Genomic DNA, 14,250 nt, shown 5'->3' with positions numbered 1-14,250 from the left:
GGCTGGATAAAATATGAGTAAGCAAAGGATAGTCTGTGGGAGTGGTTGGGTCTAGCATGAGCCAAGGCAGAGTTGCCAAGGAGCACAGTGAGGCCAAGGACCCGCTGGTCTGAAGTGGAACATTCTTTAGCCAAGGGATGTCTCTTTGAGGTGTGCTTCATTACCCTGGCTGGGCCATGCCACGAAGGTGCTCCCCACCTAGAGCTTCAAGCCTTGGATGCTTGCCCACAGGCAGGTGACTGACACCACAAGGCTAGAATGGGCATCTGAAAGGCAGCGGGTCACAAACTGAGGGGACTATTTTGAGTTGGCAGAACCATCATGAGATGTAGTAAGCTCTGGATCCTGTACCACTGGAGCAGACTCAGTGATCATTCTCCTTCTACCTTCGGACGAAGTGCACTTGGTAAGCCAGAGATAATCATAATCAATGGGCTCTGTTGGGTATAGCTTCTTTGTTCCCAGAGCCTTTTCCAAAACTGGGATCTTGGGCATTCTCACCACATCCCCATGAAGTAGAATCAAATGAAATGATGGTGCCTGACCGATACTTACTACCTGCTTGCAAACGCAGAACATTCTTTAGAAACCGAAGCACAGAGATGCGGACTGACAGAGCAAATCAGTGGCACAACCCAGCCAAGAAGGCATGTGCTTCCCCCCAGCCCAATCCCCAGATCTAGTGCTGGGGCTGCCAACAGCGCTTGTCTGCAGAGAGACGTGGTCTTTTCTCTGGCTCAGACTCTCTCCTCAAGCCATCCTTCCCAGCATCTGTCTGACAAGAGGGCATATCCAGGCAGGGTCAGCTACTGACTGCCAACAGCTGAAACATTAAGGGAAGTGGGATGAAAAACAGTCCACAGATGGGTTCCGGGTGAGGAGGGAAGAAGCAGGATTATACCAGGGTGTGAGCTTTCAGCACTTTCTTGCACTCTGCACTCCAGCTGGACGGGCAGATGACTGTTTTCTTTCACTCAGCACCTTCTTGCTTTGGGACAGAGTGTTGTGTCTGTCTGTGGAACTGCAGAGTGATCTGAACCTGCTGCAGGAATTTCCTGGCCCGGGTCCCCACCAGGGAGTTAGGCTGGGGTGCGAGTTGGGAGGCCACGAGTCTTGTGGAAGGTGTGGGCCTGAACACAGTCTGGAAGATTCCGAGCAGGAAAATACTCCCTTGCCATCAGCCCCCTCTTTCAGCTCAGCTGTCTGGCAGACCTATCCCATCTCCCAAGTGGGGGTACCCCGTGGCATGGCCACGGAACACCAGATAAAACTATGACTTGGGATTGACCACCCCACCCTACCTTACTCCCACCCCTTTGTGGGTTCTCCCTTCCTTTTTCATCTACCTTTCCTTCTTTGCCTGCCTCCCTATCACTTTACACAGCACCTTCATTTTTCCCAGGCCTGCCCCACTCTGATACTCAGCCCCTGTGTCTGCATTTTAGGATGTTGAAGTGGTTTAGTTTAATTGGTAACAGTTTTATTGAGATATAATTCACATATCATTTACTCTTTTGAAGTGTGCCATTTATTTGGATTTAGTGCCATCAAAAGATACTACCGCCATCACCACTGGCCACTTCCAGAATATTTTCCTCAACCTCAAAAGAAGCCTCATAGCCACTGGCAGTCACTCCAGCCCTCCTCCCCACAGGTCCTGGCATCTGGTGACCTACTGTCTGCCTCTGTGGATTTGTCTATTCTGGACATTTCATACAAATAGAATCATAACATTATGTGAACTTTTGTGTCTGGCTTTCTTCTTTAGCCTAATGTTTTCAAGGTGGATCTAGGCTAACTGAATAATATTGCTACTATGTGGATATACCACCTTTTGTTTATCCTTTAATCCATTGATGGACACTTGGGCTGTTCTCACCTTTTGGCCATTATGAATCATGCCGCTCTGAAGATGCGTGTACATCTGTTTGAATCCCTGCTTTGACTTCTCTGGGTACATGCCCCACAGTGGAATTACTGGTTCATGTGGTAACTCTGTATTTACCTTGGATGAACTGCCAGACTGTTTTCCAAAGCAGCTGTACCATTTTACATTTTTACACTCCCACCAGCAGTGGAGGAGGGTTCCAGTTTCTCTACATCCTCGCCAACACTTGGTGTTACTGACTTTTTTATTATAGCCATCCTAGGTGGGTACAAAGTGGTCCCACACTGTGGTTTTTTCTCCCCTACACCAATGCCCTACTCTTTATCGGGGGACTCCTTTCCAGTCTTTGGGACTCACTAGTGTGAATTTATTAAACCTCTGGGAAAGGTAAAGCCCCTAACTAATGTTGGAACCTGGGGCTATGTCAGGCACTCTGGCAGAGCAGAAGAAGAGAGTTTAGGGACAGAGTGGACTTGCCACCTTTGGAAGCTCTACTGTAGCAGGAACAGTCTGCCCTACCAGTCAGCTGAGAACAAAGGCATAAAAGGATTCTTGGTGAATGTGATGGCTCAGATGTGACTTTCTAGTCACCACTCAGAATCTGGCAATTTTTAAGTTCTACGGAGCAGTGGAATACAGTTGTTTCAGCGTGGTCTGCTAGAACAAAAATACCATAGATTGAGTGGCTTCAACAACAAATATTTATTTCTCACAGTTCTGGTGGCTGGGAAGTCCAAGATCAAAGTGCCAGCAAATACTGTGTCTGGTGAGACTCCACCTCTTGGCTTGCAGACAACCACCTTCATGTGTTTCCTCACATGCTGAGAACAGAGATCATTTTCCCCCGTCTCTTCTGATAAGGGTACTAATCCCATTCATGAGAGCTGTGCTGTCTTCACCTAATCACCTTCCAAAGGTTCCATCTCCCTTTTTTTCTTTTTCACATTTTTGTTTAAATTTGAGCTAGTTAACATACAGTGTAGTATTAGCTTCAGGTGTACCAATATAGTGATTCAACACTTCCACGTGACACCTGGTTGCTCATCACAAGGGCCCCTCTTAATCCCCATCACAAATTCCCCCCATCCCCCCACCCACCTCCCCTCTGGTGATCATCAGTGTGTTCTCTAGAGTTGAGTCTGTTTCTTGGTTTGCTTCTCTCACTCTTTTTTCCCCCTATGCTAGTTTGTTTTGTTTCTTAAATTCCACATAGGAGTGAGATCATATAGTATTGGTCTTTCTCTGACTAACTTATTTCATTTAGCATTGTATTTTCATGTTGTTGCAAATGGCAAGCTTTTGTTCATTTTTATAGCTGAGTTATATTCCGTTGTACACATGTATCATTTCTTCTTTTTTTTAAATGATTTTATTTATTTATTCATGAGAGACACAGGGAGAGAGAGACAGAGAGAGTCAGAGACACAGGCAGAGTTCGGAGAAGCAGGCTCCATGCAGGGAGCGTAACGTGGGACTCCATCCTGGGTCTTCAGGATCAGGCCCTGGGCTGAAGGCAGCGCTAAACCACTGAGCCACCTGGGCTGCCCCCACTTCTTCTTTATCCATTCATCAGTTGATGGACATTGGGGCTCTTTCCATAATTTGGCTATTGTTGATAATGCTGTTAGAAATATCAGGGTGCATGTGTCCCTTTGAATCAGTATTTTTGTAGCCTTTGGGTAAATACCTAGTAGTACAATTGGTAGGGTAGTTCTATTTTTAACTTTTTGAGGAACTTCCATACAGTTTCCCAGAGTGACTGTACCAGTTTGCATTCCCACCAACAGCACATTCCCCTCTCTCCACATCTTTGCCAACACCTGTTGTTTCCTGTGTTGTTCATTTTAACCATTCTGACAGGTGTGAGGTGATTATCTGTTCATAGTTTTGATTTGTATTTCCCTGATAAATGATGTTGAGCATCTTTTCATGCATCTGTTATCCATCTATATGTCTTCTTTTTTAAAAATTTATTTATTTATTTATTTATTTATTTATTTATTTATGAGAGAGAATGCACAAGAGCAGGGGGAGGGGAAGAGGGAGAGGGAGAAGCAGGCTCCCCGATGAGTAAGGAGCCCAGTGGGGGCTTGATCCCGGGACTCTTGGATCATGACCTGAGCCGAAGGCAGACACTTAACCAACTGAGCCACCCAGGCAACTCTGTCTTCTTTTTTTAAAAAGATTTTTATTTATTTATTTATTTATTTATTTATTTATTTATTTATTTATTTAGGAGAGAGATGGGGTGGGGAGAATGCAAGCAGGAAGAGGGGCAGAGGGAGAGAGAATCCCAAGCAGACTCTATGCTGAGAATGGAGCCTAACTGGGGGCTCAATCTAACGACCCTAACATCACGGTCTGAGTCGAAATCAAGAGTCACATGCTTAACTGACTGAGCCATGCAGGCACCCCAACCATCTGTAAGTCTTCTTTAGAAAAATGTCTCTTCATGTCTTCCACAAAGGCCCCACCTCCTAATAGCATCTCATTGGAGATTAGTTTTTTAATATATGAATTCGTGGGGGAGAGAGGACACAAACTCAAGTGTACTGCAGGCACTATAAAGATTAGGCAGGCCCACATCTCTTCCCTCACCAGCCTACTTTCTACCTTCCAGAAGTTCTGTCATTTATAGCTAATAGTAACACAATGTTAGTAACAGCAGTTACTAAGCATTAATATGTACCCAGTAGTATGGCAAGCACATTATTACGCATCTCAAATTGTTGGTTCCTCACAACAGCCTATGAGGTGGGTCCTGTTATCTGCTCCATTTTTTGGGTGGGGGAACTGAGGCTCAGTAGTGTAAAGTGATTTGCTCAGCTAATAATGGTAACTAATTAATAGCGAAGCTGGAATTTGGACCCGAATGGGAAACTCTTCTCTCTCTTCTCAGTTGGACAGATCTTAGAGGCTGTATTTTCAGTAATCTCCTCCACATAAGCCCTAAATTCTGGAAAGTTCCACACCCCTTGCCTCTTGCTCTACAGCTTCATTATGGTTAAAGCATCAAAGGCCCCTGTAACAATTTAATTATCTAGAAAAATAACCTGTTTGCAAACATTGTCTTCCATTGGCACCTGGGTATGAATGGAGATGAATCCCAAGCCTCCCTACCAGGATCTCAGTGTGGTGGGCCAGAGAGTTCAGCTTTTATGGAGGAGGACAGTTTGGGAAAGATCTGGAAGTCTTATGCACTGAAAGGAAGAAATCTAAATGGTAGGCATCCCTGATGTGGCTGCTGCACCCATCTGAAGCAGTACCTTTGCTCTTAGTGAGCATCCCAAAGAAAAACTCATCTGAGCCCACATGGCCTCAGAGGCTGAGCACTGTTCCTTTTTGGAAGGGGGCTATAGGCGGCCACTGTTCAGGATACATTCATTCTGCAGGATTTTTTGCATCCTTGCTTTATGAGCACCCAGCTGTCCCACTGCAGCTGCGCTCCTTGGAGAAGCCTAAGTGGTTTCCCACGAGCACCCTCAGGCTCAGGCGTCTGCTTTCTTGCTGTCCGGCCAAGACCTAAAAGTGGCCGGAATTTGCATACTTTAAAACAGTTTGTTTTAGAAAGCAGAAAGCTTTAGAAAGCTCCCACTTTCCGCGGAGGTGTTGAATGGTGTCAGGAAGAAAGAACCATCTCACTGTGGTTGGGCTGGGGATACAGAGTTCTAACTAGGGTCTGTTCCATGAGTAGGAGTAGAGCTGTGACCAGCTTTGTAGGATTGATTTTCTATTGTTGGAAAGGACCTGAAATAGTCACCTAGTCTAGCCTTTGGCCTTCAAGTAGAATTTCTTTCCTCCAACAGAAACTCTTCAAACTGAATTTTGAGAATTTTTTTTCCAACCGAAACTCTTCATACAATTTTAGAATGAGAAATGCAGCCTTCTAGTGTCTAACCTAAAATTGTTCATGATGCAGGTGACATTTCTTCCCATTTGCCATAGTTCGGCAGTTTGCAGTAATCTGACCTCTCTTCCAACCTTAACCCATACGAGTTATCTAAACATGTTATTTTTTAACATCTTTTAATGCCAGCCCCTCCAACAAGAGTAGGATTTTCCTTGAAATCAGGGACATGTCTTATTTATCTCTGTAGCTCTAACCTAGCATGGTGCCAACTATTATCAAGATACAGTCAAGGACCTGTTTGCTCTAGGTATAGTCAGAGACCCCCATAAGTAGAAGTTGAATGAAGAAGGAAAAAAAAAAAGTAAAATAGTCTCTTAATAGTCTATAAATAGTCTTTATTCCCAGAGTACCAAGGTACACATAAGCACAAAGCACACATAAAATAGTCTTTATTCCCAGAGTACCAAGGTACACATAAGCACAAAGCAAACGACATTTAATTTTTAAAGATTTTTTAAAAATCTATTCATTCATGAGAAACACAGAGAGGCAGAGACAGAGGCAGAGGGAGAAGCAGGCTCCCTGCAGGGAGCCTGATGTGGACTCGATCTCAGGACCCCGGGATCACACCCCGAGCCAAAGGCAGATGCTCAACCACTGAGCCACCCAGGTGCCCCCAATGCCATTTAATTAATTGCCCAGTTATCCATGGAAACAAGGAAATCCCTCTATGTTTTTCAGGTTTAATAGCATTCCTCTGTGGGCCTTCTTTCTATACCATTTACTGTGCACTGTTGTTACATACCAGATACTTGGGGGCTTTTTCAAATAAATGATCTCTAAACCTCACAGCCATGGAAGGTAGATGATATAGTTAGTTTGAAGATGAGGAAACCAAGATGCAAAGAGATTAAGTAGCCTTCCCAAGGTCACTGCTCAAAGAAAGGCCAAAACTGGGATTTGTACCTAATGTTCACAGACCTCAGAGACCAGGCTCAATTCTGTTTGTTTGCATCGATGTGAGACAGGGCTGAAAACACTGCCTATAAGCAGCTCCCTATCTCAGGACTTCGTTCCTTGACACTTCTGCCTTTTCCTTCTCGGGTTTCTGAGGTCTAGGGTCAAACTCTTTGGACTGTACAGTTGTGTGTCTGTGTGTGTCTGTGTGTGTCTGTGTGTGTGTCTGTATATCTCATCATAATTAAATTACTCCAAGCCTTCTGTCTTCATCTCTAAATTCCCCTCTGCCACACCTCCAGCATGGTCTGCAGATGTGCTGGGATCACACCAATAGAATGACAGAGAACCAGACTGGAAACATTAGCACCAGGCTAAGCCATCAGAGTAAAGTAGGAACCCAAGTAACAGTAGCAATGGGCAAGAGAAGGGAGGGACTTGGAGTCCAGGAGATTGGCAACTGATCCCTGGGAGCTCTGGAGAGGTTTGCATTTCTCTCATAAACACTGGGAGTTGATTGGTCTCCTGACATGCAAGCAGCCTTTCTGACTTGTCAAGAAGTGGCCCACCAAGAAAATAGAAATTGGAGGGTAGGGGGAGCAACCCTACCCTCAAAATAGAAATCAGCAACCAGCATGAGGACGTTGGGTTCTGGAGGGTGGGAAGGAGGCCAGTGCCAGGAGGGGAGAGAATGGTGTACCAAAGGAAGTGGGATAGGACCACAGACTTCTTGGTAGGATTTGCCTGTTTCTCTGAAGAGAAAAAAAAACAAACTTGTGGCAAAGTTACTCATACTGAGATGTTCTTGACAATGTATAACCTCTCACAGAAATACTAGGATTATAAAACCTGATGGCAGAAAGGCAACCTTTTACCCCAAAGGAGTAGACTTGTAGGGATGGCATTTTAGGCACCAGTGAGATCAAAGAAAGAGATATTTAGACTAGGGGAGCATTTTTCTGAGCCCCCCTCCAGAAGTCATGGTTCTGTTGCATATAAGACCATCCCTAATGTGGGGGGAGGCCTGGAAGAACAGCTTCTTTTCCAGGCACAACTATAGTCACACAGCTTCGTGCTTGTCGGCTACCCCATGATCCTCCTCAGAATAGCATTCCTCTGAGGGGCCCTGAGACCAGCTCTGCTTTGGACTATTTTTTTCTGCCAGTTTCCGGCCAGGAACACCGAATGTGTTCCCAGGACCGTTGGTTTAGAAGCCCAGTCACCTTGGAAAATCTAGGAAGGGAGAGGGCAGAGAACCAGGTGGCCTTCTAAAGATGCAAGAGGAGATTTGAATCCCATGTCCCATTTTTTTATGCTACAACTACCCATTTTCATTCGATAAAACTGCAGATTACAAGTCACTTCTCCCACTTATTTATTTCTGAGACTGTGCACCCTTTACTTCACGTTATAAATTCGGAATGTAAGGACCCTGCTGTTCCACTGTACTATGAAGCTAGCATTTGCATCCATGCCCTAAATAAACTAATTTATTATGATGATGAGTTTTGATTTTTATGGTTTTTAACCATGAAGTTTGGGGGTGGCTTTTTCCCCATATATATATTTACATATTAAGATAAATATATATATTTAAAATAAATGTATTTATAATATATAAATAAATATATATTTTAATTCTAGTATAAGTAACATACAGTGCTGTGTGAGGTTCAGATGTACAATATGGTGATTCAATACCTCCATACATCTCATTCTTAGAAAGAAAAATGGAGGCCAAGAGGGGTGAAGTGGCTTGTGCAATGTTATGGAGAGCACCCCAAGCTGGCATTTCTGACTCAGTGATCCTACCTCCCAGTTTTAAAAAAAATTATTTTCTTTAGTAGAAATTGGTGTGCAACATCCTGCTTTGATATATATATATGACTACTACAGCCACGTTAATTAGCATCATCTCTTCACATAGTAACCATTTACTCTGTGGTGAGAACACTTGACATCTGCTCTCTGAGCAAATGTCCGGTATACAACCTAGTATGATTAATTACAGTCATCATGCTCTCTATCCATTAGATCTCTAGACATAATTCATCTTACGGAACCTCAACTTTGTGCCCTTTGACCAACATCACCCCATTGCCCCCGCCCCTGAGCCCAGGTAACCACCATTCTACTCTCTGCTCCTATAGATTTGACGGGTTTTTACATTTCACAAAAAGTGAGGCCATACAAGTTTTTTTTTTCTTTCTGTATCTGGCTTATTTCACTTAGCGTGTTCATCCATGTTGTTGCAAGTTGGGGAAATGTCTTTTTTAGGGTCAAATACTATTCAATTGTATATGTACATGTACCACAGTTGCTTTATCCGTTCGTTGACTGACAGGATGTTTCCATACCTTGGCTATTGTGAATAATGCTGTAAAGAGCATGGGATGCAAGTAACATGGGAGCCCAGATCTCTTCCAGGTACAGATTTCATTTCCTTTCCACACGCCAGTATTAACACCCACTCTGTAAAAAGAGCACAAATTGTGAGATGGGAAAACTCTATTTTTGAGTCGGCTTTCCTGTTAAATAGCTAGGTGTTGTGGGCGGAATCTTTTTGGATGTCAGTAGCCTCGTTTCCGTAATTCTCCCATCACTCCATTAAGGCTATTAAAAGAATGAAATAAGAATAAGTGGAAAGATATTTAGATAAGTTTGTCGTGTAAAACTAGCAGTAAGCATGCTTATAATCGTTTTTTTTTCTTTGATTCTCTTTTGTCTTTTTCTCTTTTGCTTCCTCCTCCATCTCCCGTTGAGCTGATTAATAGATTCAATGCTAGGCAACTCTGAAGACCGTTGCAAGAAAGACTCTCAAGGAAAAAAAAAAAACCTCACCCTGCAGTTGCTTCCCCATTGACCTTTTAGCAGCAGACTCAATTTGAAAGAAAATCAATCCACATTATTTTGAAGCAAAATAATTCCAACCTTCTTTTTCCTTTTTTGGCATTCCAAAGATCTGTCAACTCCTGTAAGAGTCATGGTAGATATTCTTTTGTAGGTCATCCCAGTTTTCCTTCACCACAAAATACTGAGATTTGGTATAATTAAAGCCCAGGGGAGTGAAGGGGCTGGCCTCTGTCCTTTCTCCAGTGAGTTTCACTCCTGTCTACCAGCTGCAGCTATCTGGTTGCATGTATTTGTGGGCAGGAGCAGGGGCTTAGGGTCAAGTGGTATGAGTTAAACATTCTCTAGGAGCTAAGGTTTCTTCTTTCTTTTTTCTTTTTTGAAAGATTTATTTTACAGGGAGCATGTAAGCAGGGGGAGGGGCGGGGGGAGGGAGAGAGAATCTCAGACTCCTGCTGAGTGTGGAACCTTAGTTGGGGCTCAATCCCTGGATCTTGAGATCATAACCTGAGCCAAAATGAAGAGTTGGATGCTTAAGCAACAGAGCCATCCAGGTGTCCCTAAGGCTTCTTCTTGTTAAGGAACTACTTTTGTATCCTGTACAGAGTCGTTAATAAGTAGTGAGTTACTCAGAAATTGCAGCCAGATCAATGTATAAAGCAAAGTGTAGAGTTGAGTTAGTTATGCAAATTGCTGAAGCCAAAGTAAGTGTAATAGCAGTTTTCTGGTTAATGTAGGCCAAAACATTGTAGAGAGACAACATAGCCTTCCTGTTCCATTGGTTTTGGTTTTAAAATTAAATGGTCCCTTCCTTGTTACAGGTTTGATGTGATTGACACCGCCCTTGGTGTAGTGGTAAGGTTGGAAGATTCTAAAATCAGTCCGACGTCAGTTCAGATTTTGGTGCTACCACTTGCAAATTGTGTGACCTGGAGCAAGTCAGTTAATTTCTTAAGCCTTACTTTCCCCGTCAGCAAAATGGGCATAATCATGTCCATTTTAGAATATTATTGGTAAAAGCCAATGTGAGCATGTATGGAAAAGCACTCACCACTGTGCCTTGCATATTAATTAGGGCTCAGTAAAAGTTAGCTATTATTTTATTATTATTATTACTATTACCATTAGCCTTTATCATTTTCACCTACATCCTAAGGAAGATTTCTTTTTTTTAAAAGATTTTATTTATTTATTCATGAGAGACACATAGAGAGAGGCAGAGACATAGGCGAGGGAGAAGCAGGCTCCTTGCAGTGAGCCCAATATGGGATTTGATCCCCGGATCCTTGGATTACGCTGAGTCAAAGGCAGACGCTCAACCACTCAGCCACCCAGGAGTCCCTCTAAGAAGAATTTTATTCTGTTTTTTCAAAGGGTGAAAGATTTATACGATCTGAAGGGAAAACAGAGTATCATTGTTTTTTTTTAAACAGTTGTATTTAGGGATCCCTGGGTGGCGCAGCGGTTTGGCGCCTGCCTTTGGCCCAGGGCGCGATCCTGGAGACCCGGGATCGAATCCCACATCAGGCTCCCGGTGCATGGAGCCTGCTTCTCCCTCTGCCTGTGTCTCTGCCTCTCTCTGTCTCTCTGTGACTATCACAAATAAATAAAAATTAAAAAAAAAATAAACAGTTGTATTTATACTGAGGTATAATTAACCCATAAGATGAACTCATTTGCATTATACTTTTGACTCATAGGAAGGAAGGGATGCTGGTCTAATGTCTAAGCCTTCCCCTAGTGAAACACACAACTCCCCTGATTTCTCTTCTTCCACTGTTCTACAGAGGGCACTTTCCAAGCCCTATTTAGATCTTTTGTTAATTTGTACATCAGTGATGAGTTTAATCTGGGGGCTTGTTCATTGTTGGGTGTGTGTATGCACGAGTGCGTGAGTATGTACACACAAGTACATACACCATGCATTTTAAGGAAGCCCTGTAAAAAGAGTTCTTGAGACCATTCACTTAGAGCCAAGTCCCCAGGTGCATTGGTACATTGACTTTTTGCTACATGGCCACCCTGCACTAGATGCCACAGAGAAAAGAGACCTGTAAGGTAGAGTCCTGGTCCTTAAAAAGCAATACATCTGCATGTATACAGAGGTTGACAGAAAAAAGATGGAGTTTAGGGTCATCACATACTACATCTGGGACTTCAGAGAAGTCAACCTCAAATGAAAAATGAAGTTAAGCCTTACTTGATTGATAGGGTTGTTATGAGGCTCCCTGGTAATAATTTATATTAAATCTCTTTGTAAATTTTTGGCTAGGTGACTATAATTCACAAATGGGAGTTATAGTAACATTCAGGTGCCGGTTTGTGCACTTTGGAAATGACATGTCTTTCAAGGTCCAGATTATGGGCTGGAGCTATGTGGGGATGCTTCCTAGAGGAAAAGGAACTTTTCCCAAGCCTTTAAAATCAGGACTGCAGTAGGTGGAAAAGAGTGGGAGGAGGGGGGTGATCTTTGTGGTGGTATTTAAAATAAGCAAAGACTCTCTGTCAACTATATATTAAAAAAAAAAAAAGCAAGGACTCCAGAGGCCGGAATAAGCATACAAACACATGCCAAGTGATACAAAACATGGGAGGAGGTAAGGTTACCAAGGTAGTTGTAATAGATTATTCTTCTTCTGAAAGAACTCCCTCCTTCGAGCCAAGTTAACACGTTATTCGCCTGGTCTCTTAGCTCAGTGCTGGCAGGGGTCTTGTCCTTCTCCGATTTCTCTCTAGCGCCCATCACAGAACCTGGCACATAGTAAGCATTCAATAAACGCTCAACAAATGAAAGAATAGATGGATGGTCATGTCCCTTCCCATTCTTGTCTGGTTGCTTTCATATTATCTAAAGTCATCAGCCACTGAATCGGGGGTTATCTTGAACTCCCTCTATGTGGTACAGCCCCCTCTGCTGTTGGGATTTATGAAATTCTCTGCAGTAATGCCAATACTCGGTGTGGTTTTTCTCCGCTCTGTCCCAGAAGACTCCCTACCCCCAGCGAACAATAAGGTGACCAGCAAGTCCTGTGAATACAACGGGACTACTTACCAACATGGTGAGCTGTTCGTGGCTGAAGGGCTCTTTCAGAACCGGCAACCCAATCAGTGTACGCAGTGCAGCTGTTCGGTAAGACCCAGCGTCTTCTCATTCCTGCTGGCCCCTACCCCAATACCAGAGCTTCTCCAGTGCTTATACCTTTTCTTTGAGCCTACACAGTGAGTTATTTGAAAGGAAGACAAATTGCATTTATTTTTTTAAAAGATTTATTTATTTGAGAGAGAGCGCGAGTGTGTGCACAAGTAGGGGGAGGGGCAGAGAGAATCTCAAGCGGACTCCCTGCTGAGCGTGGAGCCCCCATGGGGCTCAATCTGACAAGCCCTGAGATGACGACCTGCGCTGAAACCAAGAGCTAGACACTCAACCAACTGAGCCACCCAGGTGTCCCAAGACGAATTGCATTGAAATCCTCAGCCTCCCTGTTAATCTAGACTCCCTGAATTTCACAAACCCTGAACAACCCTGACCTCTGTTAAAGAAATCAGACCCTGTCATATCCTGGTCTTAAAGCTTTAGGACTGTTTAAATGGATAGACATGACCTGATGGTCTTGATCTGCCATCCTTTTCACAATAGTCACCCCAGCAAAGCCTTCATCAGAGGGACTCAACTATTCGAAGCTTTGGGGATGCTGTGGCTAGAAAAGCCATTGGCACCATTGAAGGCCACTCAGTCCAATTCACAAGAAAATGGGGGATCTCTTGGTTCCCATCTCCGATGTCTTCTCCCAGCCAGTTTGCTCTGGATAACTTGCAGTGAGAACGCTCTCAGCAAAACATGATTGTTCCTGTGATATCACTTGTCAGAAGAACCGTATATACCTTAGGAATAAAGTGTACTGATTATATCTTCATGGAATTGTGCAGTCCAAAGAATGTAATAGGTAGGACCAGAAAATGGGATAAAATGGTTGTTTCAACTGAAGTGTGAAGCAATGAAGTTAGAATTAGGATTTTTTTTTTTCTGTAAAGGCATTAAACACTGGATTGCCAAGGGAAGTTCTAGAATCCCTTCCCTTGGGGACTTACAGTAAAAATATGGTATCTTGGTGGTTTGGGAGAATTTGGTTGTGGCCTTGCCCTACTAATGACTTTTTAGGGAGCCTTCTAGCCCCAGAATAATATGCTTATAAGAACAAGTTTTAAGGAAGGATGTTTGGAACATAGAACTTTAGGGAGTGGAAACTATGTCAAGACAGACATAATAGCAGGTAAATTTGATCCTCTCCCTTGCCTGGTGCTGAACTGGGGAATCCATTCAGATCGTCTTGTGTAGTTTTGTATTACCCCAGACAGCCAGTCTCCCTGGTTTGGAGTGTTATAAAAGATGGCTGTCATACAAATCTGCGTTCCCTGGAATCCTAATATCCATCTGGGGTGTGATGTGGACCAGGGAATACAGTGAACAGAGAAGACAGGAGCAAGACCATATTTCGGGGTTTGGCAGGCCAGTGGCAGCCCTAACACTGACTGCTTTGTACCATCTTAGACCAGGATGTCCAACAAGGATTGCCAATTCTTTGGTAACATAGTCTCTGATGTGGAGAAATAGTAAACAGAAAAAAAAAATAAAGCATCATAACATTTAGGAAGCTCTAGAACTAACTATGGGAGAGCTCTGGGAATGGGTGGCATGTTTTGGATT

The 14,250-nt window shown here is 43.5% G+C and overlaps 2 protein-coding genes across 3 annotated transcripts in view; one reads left to right on the top strand and one right to left on the bottom strand.

Annotated features, from left to right (window-relative positions):
• The window catches only part of PAK3 (p21 (RAC1) activated kinase 3), a 571,264-nt gene that overhangs the window by 460,689 nt on the left and 96,325 nt on the right, over window positions 1–14,250 (bottom strand). The gene's annotated exons all lie outside the window — the stretch shown is intronic.
• The window catches only part of CHRDL1 (chordin like 1), a 120,840-nt gene that overhangs the window by 67,955 nt on the left and 38,635 nt on the right, over window positions 1–14,250 (top strand). Inside the window, 1 exon segment of the mRNA XM_025431431.3 lies at window positions 12,533–12,675. Coding sequence (XP_025287216.2) covers window positions 12,533–12,675 — 143 coding nt within the window.

The sequence above is a fragment of the Canis lupus genome, chromosome X, assembly GCF_003254725.2.
Source record: "Canis lupus dingo isolate Sandy chromosome X, ASM325472v2, whole genome shotgun sequence".
Lineage (NCBI taxonomy): Eukaryota > Metazoa > Chordata > Mammalia > Carnivora > Canidae > Canis > Canis lupus.
Note: the sequence above shows the minus strand (reverse complement) of the source record. Positions and strands in the feature narration are given on the sequence as shown.